General features: G+C 34.4%; 2 protein-coding genes across 2 annotated transcripts; one reads left to right on the top strand and one right to left on the bottom strand.

Moving 5' to 3' along the window:
* Positions 1–1,891: 1,891 nt before the first annotated feature.
* On the top strand, positions 1,892–5,576 carry LOC109211083 (homeobox-leucine zipper protein HAT3-like). Its single transcript, XM_019374584.1, has 4 exons — positions 1,892–2,486; positions 2,908–3,218; positions 3,506–3,585; positions 4,870–5,576. The coding sequence occupies exons 1-4, from the start codon at positions 2,342–2,344 to the stop codon at positions 5,225–5,227; spliced, it is 894 nt and encodes a 297-aa protein (XP_019230129.1). The 5' UTR covers positions 1,892–2,341; the 3' UTR covers positions 5,228–5,576.
* Positions 5,577–6,038: 462 nt separating this feature from the next.
* Positions 6,039–12,972, bottom strand: LOC109211082 (actin-related protein 2/3 complex subunit 5A). Its single transcript, XM_019374583.1, has 4 exons — positions 12,708–12,972; positions 12,511–12,583; positions 12,311–12,411; positions 6,039–6,511 (listed from the first exon to the last, which is right to left on the bottom strand). Exons 1-4 carry the CDS (start codon positions 12,794–12,796, stop codon positions 6,376–6,378), a joined length of 399 nt encoding a protein of 132 aa, XP_019230128.1. The 5' UTR covers positions 12,797–12,972; the 3' UTR covers positions 6,039–6,375.
* Between the last annotated feature and the right edge of the window lie 367 nt (positions 12,973–13,339).

Below are 13,339 nucleotides of genomic sequence, written 5' to 3'. Positions count from 1 at the left end.
ACAACAAAACATCACTTGAACAGTTGAGAATTCATTCAAGCATACCAACCGTTCACTAATCAAGCATTCAATTCTCAAGTGCATCAAGAACAAAGAACAACACTACTACGGACCAATTCCTACAACAAGTATTTTGTATGTCTTTAGTTGAGTTGTAACTTTGTAATTGTTCTTCATTGTAATTCTTACTTTGCTTATTTAGAAGCTACTTAGGTACCCCTCGTAAAATCATAAACCTTTAGTGTTTGTGTCGTGACTAGAGTTAGTCATGAGTTTAAGTCTTTATAATAGGTGTATTGCAAAGTGGCTTGTAATAGGTGTATTACAAGTTAGTGAAGGATTAAGAGTTTAATTCCTAGATTGCATAGGTTGTAATCTAAAGTTGCTCATAGTGAAGTTGAAATCCTACCAGTGTAGGTCGTGGTTTTTTATCCCCTTGAGCAGGGATTTTTCCACGTAAAAACTGCCTGTTCTCTTTACTTACTGTTACATTAGCATTCTCAGTGGAAACTCATATAGGACCTGGTCTCTATACAGTTTGGTGGACTCATATATTCTATCATTCAACGATTAAACTAATTGGTTCGGAGCTAATAATTATGTAGGAATTAGGCGCAGGGGCGAAGCTACGTTGGATTAAGGATGGTCAGTTGACCACCCTTTATCGAAAAATTACATTGTGTATATAAGTAAAATATTAGGTTTTAGCGGTATATAACATATATTGAATATTCTATGGCAGGGATTTTTTTTCTTTTTTCCAGTTTGAACACCTAGGCGTACTTATTTTCGCTGTATATAGTGGTAATTGCATTCCCATAACAGTCTGTTGATGATTTGTGTGGTACAAAATAATCAAAAAATTGTCATACTAAGATTAAGTTTTATATTGTTATAATAGAATTTTTACGTATATCCTTCTATTTGACACAGCTAAATTGGTACTCCAGAAACTGTTAGTTGAAGTTGTAACTTACCTTTTAAATGCTAACTCAATTAACAAGACTGCAGTAATTAGTCATTACAAACATTATTTCTGTAACATACTATCATTTAAAACAAGGGACACTTGCGTTTCTTCCTCCACCACTATTATTCAAACCAAAACACTTTGTAACCTATTATTCAAACATATAATTATGAAAACTTATGACAATTCTTAATCAAATCAATACGTACATGTAACTATTAATTACTTGCACTGTTTCGTAACATTGTAACAGTTTTGTTTCGGATAGTCAAACTAAGTCAATTTTGACTTACAATTTAAACATATCCTTTGTAGTTTTGATAGGATAAAGATTGCACGTACTTTAAAATTTTTGTAAAATAATATAAATATAAATCCGTTTAATTTAATATTATGTGTGATTACAATGAGTTCAAATCGGTTACAAATCGAGAACTCGAACGTAGCAAAAGTGTAGTTCATCAAAATTATAAATGTAGTTAACACTCTATTAGCAAAAATAACCAAAAAACAAAAATATGTGATGGAAAAATAAATATTAAATGTCCAGCAGTTGGCATTGCCTTCGATTTTAGCACAAAATCAGCGCGTGAGTTGAAAAAAAAAGTACAGTTCAGAAAAAGTCTTTCACGAGAGAGCACGCACGTTAGTCAACAGTCAACGGTGGGAAAAAGAGTAAAAAAGCCGCTTTTCAATGAGAAGTTACAATTCAGGAAAGAAAAAGCAAACATTATTATTAACTACAGGCTGAATTGAAAGGTGGAGCACAGTACAGTCAGTAACTCTACCTTCAGTTACTTTTACACTCACAAGTCATTCACCGTGGTTAAATTTCACCAAACCATGGTCTAAAAAAGCCCCATGCAAAATTTGCCAAATATAAATAGACAGAAAAACATCTAAAGAAACAACAAAGGAAAAGCCAAGCTAAAATCAAAGCCAATCTCTATCATCATCATTGAGCCAATAGCCCCTGACATAAGTCATCATTGAACATCTATTTGCCTTCTTCTCTGTCTATTCACACATCTCTTTCTTTCTCTCTCTAAATAATATTTTTTATTTGTGTTTACAAAAATAAAAGGACATAACTATAAATATTTTTCTTGTTTGTATATATATTGTTCATAGGTTCTGAATCTTCTGACCTATCCTACAAACTGTATTGCACTAGCCAAACGAAAAAAGCTGTAACTCTTCTGCTACAAAAGAGAACCACCCCATTTTTCTTCGTTCTGTCCCCCACCTCTTACCCAACACATTCAAATCCCAGAGAAAGAAAAACCTCCATTTACCTTTCTTTTGGATTCTAAAGGGAAAGAAAAGGGAACTTTTATTGGTTTTTCAGAGGAAAAAAGGAAGAGAAAAAAGATGGGTGGTGAGAAAGAAGATGGTTTAGGTTTGAGCCTCAGCTTAGGAATGGGTTGCCCTAAAAATAATCTCAAGAATGACTTCATTTCACCATCAACTCCTCCATTCCTCTTGCCCTTCATGCATAATCATCAAATATCTGCAGGTAAAAGTTGAAAAGTTTACAACTTTTTGCTTTTTTCTTTCTTTTCTTGATTATATGTGCGTGAGCTATAAGTCACAGGTTCAAGCCGTAGAATCAGTTACTTATGGTAGATTGACTATGTTATACCTTTGGGATGCTGACCTATTTCGAACCCTGAGTTTCTTTCATTTGATCTTGAATGCATGCTCCAAGTCAGACACGAATCCCCTCTTGAACTTGATTGGTGCAACTTTTAAAATTTTAAGCACTATACATTGTACTACAATTTAGAATTAGTTGAAATTTTAGAAAATTGTCACACACATTCATACCCATGAAAATATTAGATTCAGTTGAACTCAATAAATATAGGCTTCATTGGGCCAACCAAATGGGTTTTTTTAGCCTGTTTGATTTATGTAGATGTTTTTTTTTTGTGCAGAGAGAAATGAAGAAGCAAGAGAATCTATAAGAGGGGAAATAGATATGAATGAACCAGTGAGAATGATAGAGTCATGTGATGAAGAATTAGAAGATGAAGGTGTGATAATGGTTTCATCACCTAATAACAGCACAGTTTCGAGTGTGAGTGGAAAGAGGAGTCATGACAGAGAAGATCACGAAGGGGAGAGGCCCACCAGCTCCCTGGAGGACGACGGCGGCGACGCGGCGGCGAGGAAGAAACTCCGGCTGTCCAAGGAGCAAGCAGCCGTTCTTGAAGAGACATTCAAGGAGCATAACACTCTTAATCCAGTGAGTGGCAGTTTTGGTAAATTTTTTGTGGGTAAAGGGTAATTTCTGAAACAAAACAAAAATATGAATGTAATTTATTGAAAAAAAAAGTTTGTTTAAACGTGTTCAGTAGTTGTAATGGCTTGTGGGTGAAAATGTGGTGTCAATTTACTTCTCCCCCTAAACACTTCCGATAAAGTATTTAAATTTTCTTTTTTGGGAAAAAACGTAAGCATCTTTTCTTTTTCTTTCCAAAGAATCTGAATTTTTAAATGCAAAAGTGTGATTAATTGTTTTTCTTTCTTCAGAAGCAAAAGTTGGCACTGTCGAAACAGCTGAATCTCAGGCCAAGACAAGTGGAGGTGTGGTTTCAGAATAGGAGGGCAAGGTATGTTATTTGCTTACAGATTCAAGGGTATTTTTGGCACGATAATAATACTTCACGTTTGTAGCATGAATCTTTGATATTACTTGGAGACACACGTGTGGTGTTCCATTATAAAATTTTGATTATGATAATCCAAGTAAAGCCCTGTCGGGCTGCACACGTGTGCGTGGATTATACTACTTACACTTGAATTTAAAATGATCAAACAATTTACAGCTTGTTTGGATGGTTGTTACCTATCGTATTGTATCGTATTGTTACTTTAAATACAATATTTATTTTGATTGTTACTTAAATTTTATTGTATCGTACCGTTAAATCCGTTGTTACGAAACGATGAAATGTGTCACTTTACGTAACGACCGATTTGGTGTGGTCGCGTCGTTCCCTTGTGTTTTTCTCTCAATCTCACCCTTCATTATTATTAAATAATTTTATTTTATCATTTATCCTATCTTTTAATATACCGTATCATAATTTTTCTTTATAATATTGCAAGTTTATTCATCATATCACAGGTGCGTGATACCATGAAACGTCGCCAAAACGACACAATCCATCCAAACATTGTATTCATCAAATGATACAGTACAATACAATACAATACGATACGATACATTATGAAACGATACGTAACAACTATCCAAACAAGCTGTTATTCTACGTAAAATAACAAAAAAAGATCTGTCCTATTTTATTTTAATTTTTAAGGTTCGTTGTACTGGACTTATTGTATTTATGAAATTATGAGTTAAGAATTTAATACTAGTTGATAAAATTAAGTTTTTTTTTTTGACAAATGTAAATATGTTCCGCGTTGAAATTACGGTTCACGACTGTGATTGTGCCTTGCTTGAACCGAGGGTTTATCGGAAACAGTCTCTCTACCTTCGGAAGGCAACGGAGCTACTCATTGGCAAGGGGATTCAATTGACACCCTTCGTCGGAAAATTACACTGTGTAAATAAATAAAATTCTTAATTTTATGTGTATATATTATATGTTGACTCTCCTTGATTTCTTTGTGTGCTTATTTATTTATATTTTGACTCCCCTTAGTTAAAATCCTGGCTCCGCCACTGTCAGAAGGTAGGGGGTACGGCTGCATATACACTATCCTCCCTAGACCCGCATTTGTTGAATTACATTGGAATTATTGTTGTTGAAATTTCGGTTCATTTGCCTTTGAATTCGGATTACATTGGCGGCAATTCTTTGAACATAATTTTCTTTGAAGAGTAATACTTAATTTAGAAGTTCTAAGTAATGGCTTGAATAATGCAGGACCAAGTTGAAGCAAACAGAGGTTGATTGTGAGTACTTGAGGCGTTGTTGTGAGAATCTGACGGAGGAAAACAGACGTTTGCAGAAGGAAGTTACTGAGCTTAGAGCATTGAAGCTTTCTCCACAAATGTACATGAACATGACTCCTCCCACCACCCTTACCATGTGCCCTCAGTGCGAGCGTGTGGCCGTATCGTCTTCTTCCTCCTCTGCCGCCTCTTCTTCAGTCACCGGTGCAGGTGTCTCTCGCTCGAACCACCCTGTAGGCGCCCTTCACCAACCGCCAGTTCCCCTCAACAAACCATGGGCTGCAATTTTCTCCCCTAAACCACTCGACGTGCAACGAACACAACTGTAGTTTACTCTTGTTGTGAGGGTGAAAAAGGTCATTTGACACAATGGGGAAGAGTCTAAACTCTGCTTGGAGCCAAACAGATAGAGAAAAGGGTAGTGAAAAGTGGTCCAGATAAAGGTCGGGAGAAATCAGAAGTGTTTATAGAGTAGAAGATGAATGAGATGATTACAAGAGAATCTTAAGTTCTTTTATTTTTGTTGGGGTTCTCCTTAGTAGATGAATGATTAATGTTCCAAAAGCGGGATGTAATTTTGGGTCAAGACAACAATTGTTGAATTTGTTCATTTCATTTGTGTAGGGAAATGGTTAGTTAAATGGGACGAAATAATTGTGCTCACTAACCACTTTTATACATCCCTGTTGTGGACATGATTTGCTACATGCTATAGTATTATCCATAAACCTGGTGCCTCTAAAAGTATAGCTAGGATTCCCCATAAGGTCACAAAGTCGATTAAATTAACCAGCCCCCTTTACTTTTGATAACAATGATATCCGGATCAGATTGTGCATACCTCACTAGCATGAGTACTAGATAACTCTATCTATTAATGGTTGAGCAAATATGAAGAAAAAAAAAACTCCATCTCTCATTATTTTCACTCGTAGATAGCTAGGCCACACCATTAGATGCAAGCGACCCCGAGGTACTTGTGGTGCAAGAGTCACAAAATGCACCGCATGCCCTAGAATGTAATAAGTTGTAATCTTTTGGTTTGGGTTGGGGGGTGGGGGCTTGAGATGATCTCAAACAACAACAAAGTTCTACAGTAAAACTCTAGATACAGTTGATATAAATTATAAATTTTAGGAATAGAAGAACTCTTGGGAGCAACATCTCCTTGACTTGATAGTGTCACATAAACTACATCCACCAACAGAAATATGAAAGAAAAGGAATGGCAGAAAGCTCAAATAGCCTTGGAACAGATCTTATGTTATATATCGAGAAGAACACAGATTTAAAGAGAGGAAGCAACCCTTTGAAAACAAGCTGAACTCAATCTTAGCTTCAATTAAACATGTAAAGACATATACAAGTGAATTTCAAAGTAAACATTCATCTATTCATCTCTATCAATGGCATTCCTTCTCTTTTTTCCCATCAAGTTCAATACTGTGTTCATCCGGCTTTAGTAAACAGGTATTAGTTACACAGTATTCACAGTGTCAGCAAGACAACGCAGTATGCAACCTAAACCAGCTTTTTCTGTTAGTTTTTCATGGATCCTTAGGCATTGGTCACATGTTGGGCGGTCTCCAGTAGACAAACCTCTGTACAAGTACCTGCACATCGGATAAGAATGTTCGACTGTGAAACTTGTAACCCAACTTCAGAAATGTGCCACATTACTTGCACAACAGGCAGATCTATGGATTTATTTTCCTTTTTAACTATTGGAATAATTACAAGGCAAATGCACATTCATTTCTTCTCAGTGTATCAAGTATCCATGCATCAAACGAGTTCATTTTCAACTATAGTCTGTGTGAAGCAGAGTCTAGATGGTCCAATATCAGAAAAAGAATGAATGTCTCCTTCCATTTTTCCTCATCCTATAACTTCCTATGTTGCGCGGGCTCTCCAAAATGTGGCAAATTTTGACCTTTTCTTCTATTCCTAAAGTTCGAAGTAGTTATGCTGGGGTCGCTGCTATGGTCCACTAAAGCAAATGAAAGCTGTCAAAAAGAGTTCGTTCAACAAGGAAATGTCACCTTGCATCACATAATTCTTTACAGTAACGAAGATATAAACAGATTTAGGACTAAACTTTAACAAGAACCACAATAAATCAAATCAGCAGCGAATTATTTAAAGTTGGAATCTTGTTGACAAAAGTATTGGTATATCCCCTTAAGGAGATGCATTTGCAAACCGATTAGCCAAGATGCATTACTTTATATTTTGCTAAGATTTCTGAATACCACCTAAGTGGTAATGCCTTATTACGATTTATGGTTATGGAATCCATTTTTTATGTAATCAATTTATGTTTCTTTTTGTATCTTTTTTAATTCTTATGATTTATCATTAATTTATGTTTTATCTATATTATTATAAAAGCACGAATAATTTATGCTAAATGTTGAACGACTAAAATATCCCTGAAACATTGATCGACTTTTATGCCCTTAAATATTTGTATAATTTAAGGATCTAATGGTAAATTACCTAATGATAGAATTCTTTTTCGATTTAAACTATGCATATACCCGACCCTACAACGTTGATCCTACTTGAATTAGAAAAGTTTGTTCCTAATTACAATTCTTTATAACAATGCACATAACAGATACGTACTAAAAGAGGATTTTAGTACTACGTTATGGAAAACGTCTATAATATTTTAAACCAAGTTGAAATTCTTACTATTCTTTAAAGCCTTAATTTGTATTTAGTATACATATAAAGCTATATTTGCATGCCATTTTATTTATGGTTTATGTTTAGATAATTATTTATGTGATCTCTGCTGGAGTTACTAATGCTCTTTTGCTTTTTGTTTTTTGTTTTTGTTTTCCTTTTCCTTTTCCTGAGCCGAGGGTCGATTGGAAACAGCCTCTCTGCCCTTTCGGGTAGGGGTAAGGCCTGTGTACGTATTACCCTCCCCAGACTCCACCTTGTGGGACTATACTGGGTAGTTGTTGTTGTTGTTGTTGTTGTTTATACATATAAAGCTACAACTAAATTAAGTTAGTATCTTTTACCAAAGTATTAGGAGTTACTGCATATTTCAAACAAATTGAGTTAATTTTTAAAATATTAAATAATAAGAAAATAATTAATTGATAATTTTTTAAAATATAAAATCTAATTTTAAAGTGTTAAAATAATAGGGGAGAGTTTAGATGAATATTTTTATTTTACATGATAATAAAGTGGTGAGATTGTACTCTTTAATTTATTTATTTTTACTTCAGTATGAGTAATTAATTCTTTTACAAATTTCTCAAAGAAAATCGATTGATGTTAGTCTAGATTAGGTTTCCTAAAATAAGTTCGTCCAGGTCTCCTATATATCGAAGTTTAACAAATTTTTTCTTTGATTGGTTTATTTTCATTAGATGCTCATGTGCCATAACTTGGTAAAACAATATGTATGTTTCTCCTAAAAAGTATGTAAAATATGTATACTATATATAATACACATATATACAAAAAAAGATTATCTGCTATTATTTTTGTAACAGTTAAAAATATATATATTTCTCTAAATTCTTAACTAATCATAGACTTGATATATCAAAACACGTGTATGATTAATATTTTATTGCTTTGAATGTGATAAAGCAGTAATAATTTTACTCGGATTATATCCGACATAATTTAAATTTGACATAATTTTATAAATAACTGAGACAACCCTCACAAATATGTCAAAGTACAATAGTCAAAAAGTAATACTTTTTGGAGGTGATTCAAAGATGGACAACTATATGTTTTACTTTTGAGATGGAGAAGCCAAAGTTATAGAAGGAAACATACATCAAAAACGTCCTCTATAAAGAAGTATTAGATATGATACTACGACACTGAATATTTATACACTATAAATAGAATATCATTTAACTTAACTAAATCAATCATCTTTGTAGGTTAAGGCGATATAATTTTGAATTCAGGTATTCTATTAATGTAATAACATTAATTTTTAGCATTTAAATGGTTGTTGTATTTTTATCACGTTAATTACTTTACAATAATCATATCATCTTGTAAATAATTTATTACTAAATTTAGTTAGTTGTTCTTTCACATAAAAGTTCTGACTAAATATTTACGTGCAACGCACGTACATAGTAACTAGTATAATATAATATACTTCAAAATTATAAGATCCTTCCAACTTGTGTCATGCTCCGTTATTTTCAAAATTTGTGTCTTCATGTAATAAGACACGACTCTCATGTCTGTAGTTTCTGTGCTACTTATGGCGGACCAGTGGAGAGCATACATGCAAGTCTTCAGATTTGGAAAGCAACTCCATCGTGGCCTTATATTTCAAAAGAAAATCAAAAAATACTCTTAGGCAATGTGACTAGCCTCTGTCGTTTTCAAAAGTCAACTATATCCCCTTCTAGAAATGGATGATAACCGAATGAAGTAACTGAGTAAACTGTGAAAAGGGATTATGAAGGGGAAAGATGAGTTCACAAGGTTCACTGGCTTTATTTATTGGGAATTGTAACTGGAAACAATTTGGTTGGATATATGATGTGGAAACTGAAACTAAACTTGAAGCTTGCTTATCAAGAGTCTATGTGATTACTCATGATAGGGTCGCAGTTACCGCTGAGATCACCACAAGAAGAACTAAGGGTTCATCTTGGAAAATTAGCTTGAGAAGACCTGTTCAGATAGGGAATGGAAAGGTAGAGGAGTTCATACAAATCTACAGTTCCTCTGAGGCAGAAAGTGGTGAGGATAAAATGGTGTTGAAAGGAGCAGTGCTAGTACATCTTTAATGAGCTTCTATTATATGGGTCTTACAAAGAAGGAGCAAAGAAGACATGGTGAAAGGAGATATGGAATACATAAACGCCAAAGAAGGTCATCACCTTCTTCACATGCTGCATAGAGTGGGGTGCAATTCTTTCTGACGAAAAATCACATAAAGAGGAAATAGATTGTTGAAAGTTGGTGTTTGAAGTGCAAGGAGTATGAGAAGGACAATGATATGTTATTGTTATACTGCAGAATGGCCTCACAGCTTTGGGCGGAGGTGTTCTTTTTACACCAGAAGACAGTTATAAAGGCATGGCAAGTTGAGGGAAAGGAAACCTCGGAAGAGTTAAAAACAACATGGAATATTAATCCACTTTCCCTTTTCAAGACTACATGGAATGAAAGAAGTAGGAGCCCTTTTCAAAGCAATGAGAAGCGCTTCTTTTGTTTCATGTATATATTTCGCGTAAAGAAAGAATATACTCTGATATAGTAAATTAGGTAGCTAAATAATTGACCAAAAGTAGCACATATAACCACATTGTACATATATTTTGAGCACCATCTTGATGAATTAATGAAGATGATCTTTGACAATAAGAAAAATTCAAACTTGTAACCTGAGCATCTCAACTTCAAGATCATAATAAACAAACCTGATAGCCGTATTAATTCAAGTCACTTAAACCCGTATAGAACCGATTAAAAGTATAAAACATGATCGCCACCTAGGTCAAACCTATCTTGACTGCAGATCATGTAAAATTTCTCCAACTCATTCCAGTAACAAGTTAGATTTATATCTCTCGAGTCTCAATCTCCTTGGTGAATATTTTACGCTAATGTATGAGAGTAGTAAATACACCGGCGCCTTTACGAGTAGGAACAACTTTGCACCAAGTTATCATATGGTTACTTTCAGATGTTTCCAGAAAATAGGCACTTCAAGTCCATCGATTACCCTTTCCAACCCCCTGTTAGCCCTTTATTAGATATTGAAGGTAGAGCGTCGCAAAGCAACAACATATAGATGGAGTAAGTCTATTGATTCTTAAGCAGCAATATCTTCTTACTCCCAAACAAGCATACCAACCCAAGTTATTCCCAATGAACTTTCAGACTCTTCTTGCATGATGATTCCTTCAGCTTTATCTTAGTGTTTTAAATATATAGTGTCATATCAGATTCCAGGACTGAAATTGCACCCAATCAAGAAACTAGCAAGTATTACTATTACACCAGTTCCCTGGTTGCTGGTTGCTGGTTGCTGGTAGTAGAAAACCAAATGAAAAGGCAATTTCACCTACCTACATGGTGAATTCATTAAACAACATTTCTTCTAACCTGTAGTATATTGTATTCATGGAGATATAAGACCAAAACCAAGCTTAAACTAGCTGTTGCAAGTTAGAAATCTAAACTAAGGTCATAAAAAGCTTGCATATTGTTGATCAATATTTGATGAGACATATTGTAGGCAATTACCAAAGTGTCCAACTAGAGTTCTTTGGAAATCTTTAACAAAGTTTCTCAAGTTCAATAGATTTCATGACACATCTCAAATTCATCGTAACCTAAAGTAAAATAAACATAAAATATTTAGTGCAGTGTATAAGAAGGTACGATTTCAAACTATGCCAAAATTTTCAGGTCGTGATACTCGAGGTAAGAGCTGTAAAAGACTGTTCCACCATTTATGCCACCTAATGTTTTTTTCTTTTCTTGAACATGGTAAATCCCCCACCCCCACCCCCAACACCAAACGGCCGCCACATTGGAGTCCAACAGTGGCTATTGGTGACTCAAACCCCGACCTCGAAATTGGAGGTGGAAGAATCTTATTACTACGATATTCCGCCCAGGTCTATTTCGACTTGAACATAATTATAACTGTAGACTGGTCCTTAATAGCAACATAAGGTAGAGAAATATATGTCTTATTCAATCAAATAGCAGACACATTGTGTTTTTCACTTTCTTCTCTACCTTTATTACTAGTTGCATATGCATGTAACTGCACAAGTCTATTTAAAATGCTTTGCATCACCAATAGCTCAATGAGTTTGTCCGCCACTTCTTGAAAAGACAAGCGTTGGAACTTCAGTAGTACAATCTAAGATTTCCATTGGTTGGCTTAGTTTCAATAGCTTATTGCCAGATCAAGATTTCTTTACTTTCGACTTCCTTTCATAAATTATTTCTTCACTCGGCTAATATCTAAGTGCAATCTCTGTGAAAAGGGGATTACAAGGCTTGTATCATATCCCCAATTTCTGTGCGCATAACAGAACCAGAGGTTCAACAATAATATTTTGAGGATTGCGAAACAAGTATCAGTAATTTTAGTTGCCCAGTTAAGTGGAATCCTTTCGTCTCAATCAATCAAAAATGTCCCAAGGTCCTCAAATGGATAAAATCACTGATTTCACACAATTCCTACGATCTAGGCTTTTTCTCTTTACTTTCTACTGATATACCAATATCCCATAACGGAAAATCAGAGATAGAGTACTCATAGCATAACAATTTTCTATAGACATGCTTCACATCCATTATTACAGATTGGCAACATAATCCTCAACCTCAAGTCCTACCTAGGCCAAATACACAGAATAAGTAGGAACAAGAAATGAACTTACTTCATGAGAATATCATAGTACTCAGGATCCAAAGCAGAGAACAAGCTATCCACATCTTTAATAGCCATTATAGCCCTATGCACCACTATCCAATTGGCAGACTGCAAAATCCCCAAAATAAAAAATAAAATGTCAACCTCAGAAGTTGCATCATGGACCAACATTCTAATAAAAAGGATAATTTAACAAAAAGATTGAACCTTGCATCTTTCATCTTTGGTCTTGGGAGGTGATCCTTCTAGAGCTGTTTTCAGAGCTTCCACTGGTTTATACCTAATAAATAATCAAAATCACAAGGGGGTCTTCAGTAATATATAATTATAGATGTGGGTATTTGTTTTTATGCAGGTATAAAAGAGGAAAAATTGGAATTTGAAAAGGGTAGAAATTTATGTACTGTTTGAGTAAGCTTTCGATCTTGCGGGACTTATGCTCGATTCTGGTGATTATGGCTTCGAAATTATCTGCTTCAACAAACTCCGCCATTTCCTCTACCTTGAGCCAATTGCGCAAGCAGCTTTTGGGATCTTTATTGAGTGTCTGATGCTCTGAATTCCTGTATTGATTACCAACAGGAGTGAGAACTTGAGTTCTAACTCGACAACGCTTTTGCCAAATAAGATATTAAATGAGAATAAATCGCATCCGATTACGATTTATATAAATGCGCTCGCATTTGGTTTATATTTATAAGTCGTATTCGGAATACTATTAATTAGATAAATACTTTGATGCGATTTACCAACTATGATTTATATATCAACTGGATTTTGTAAATTGCAATTAAATGCATTTCATCATTCTCGGTATTAATAAATATAACTGGAATTATAAATTACGATTTGTATATAAATTAAATTCTCACAAAAATAACGTACCATTGTATTTTTTTTTTTTAAAGCTGAAAGGGCATATTTTGAAGAAAGAAATGCGGTTAGGTTCCTTTTAATTTCTTAAAATTACAAACACAACCCTTATTTATTTTACTATTTTGTGTGATGAGTGTCTCAGATGAAATAATTCATTCAC

This window comes from Nicotiana attenuata, unplaced genomic scaffold (genome assembly GCF_001879085.1).
Source record: "Nicotiana attenuata strain UT unplaced genomic scaffold, NIATTr2, whole genome shotgun sequence".
Taxonomy (NCBI): Eukaryota; Viridiplantae; Streptophyta; class Magnoliopsida; order Solanales; family Solanaceae; genus Nicotiana; species Nicotiana attenuata.
Note: the sequence above shows the minus strand (reverse complement) of the source record. Positions and strands in the feature narration are given on the sequence as shown.

What these genes read in the sequence shown, in the direction of transcription:
- LOC109211083 (XM_019374584.1), top strand. Translation starts at nt 2,342, where the DNA reads ATGGGTGGTGAGAAAGAAGATGGTTTAGGTTTGAGCCTCAGCTTAGGA. An exon ending in TAATCATCAAATATCTGCAG is followed by an intron (nt 2,487 to 2,907) that starts GTAAAAGTTGAA and finishes TTTTTTGTGCAG; the next exon opens with AGAGAAATGAAGAAGCAAGA. An exon ending in TTTCAGAATAGGAGGGCAAG is followed by an intron (nt 3,586 to 4,869) that starts GTATGTTATTTG and finishes TGAATAATGCAG; the next exon opens with GACCAAGTTGAAGCAAACAG.
- LOC109211082 (XM_019374583.1), bottom strand. Translation starts at nt 12,796, where the DNA reads ATGGCGGAGTTTGTTGAAGCAGATAATTTCGAAGCCATAATCACCAGA. An exon ending in CCAAAGATGAAAGATGCAAG is followed by an intron (nt 12,412 to 12,510) that starts GTTCAATCTTTT and finishes GGGATTTTGCAG; the next exon opens with TCTGCCAATTGGATAGTGGT. An exon ending in TACTATGATATTCTCATGAA is followed by an intron (nt 6,512 to 12,310) that starts GTAAGTTCATTT and finishes TCCGATGTGCAG; the next exon opens with GTACTTGTACAGAGGTTTGT.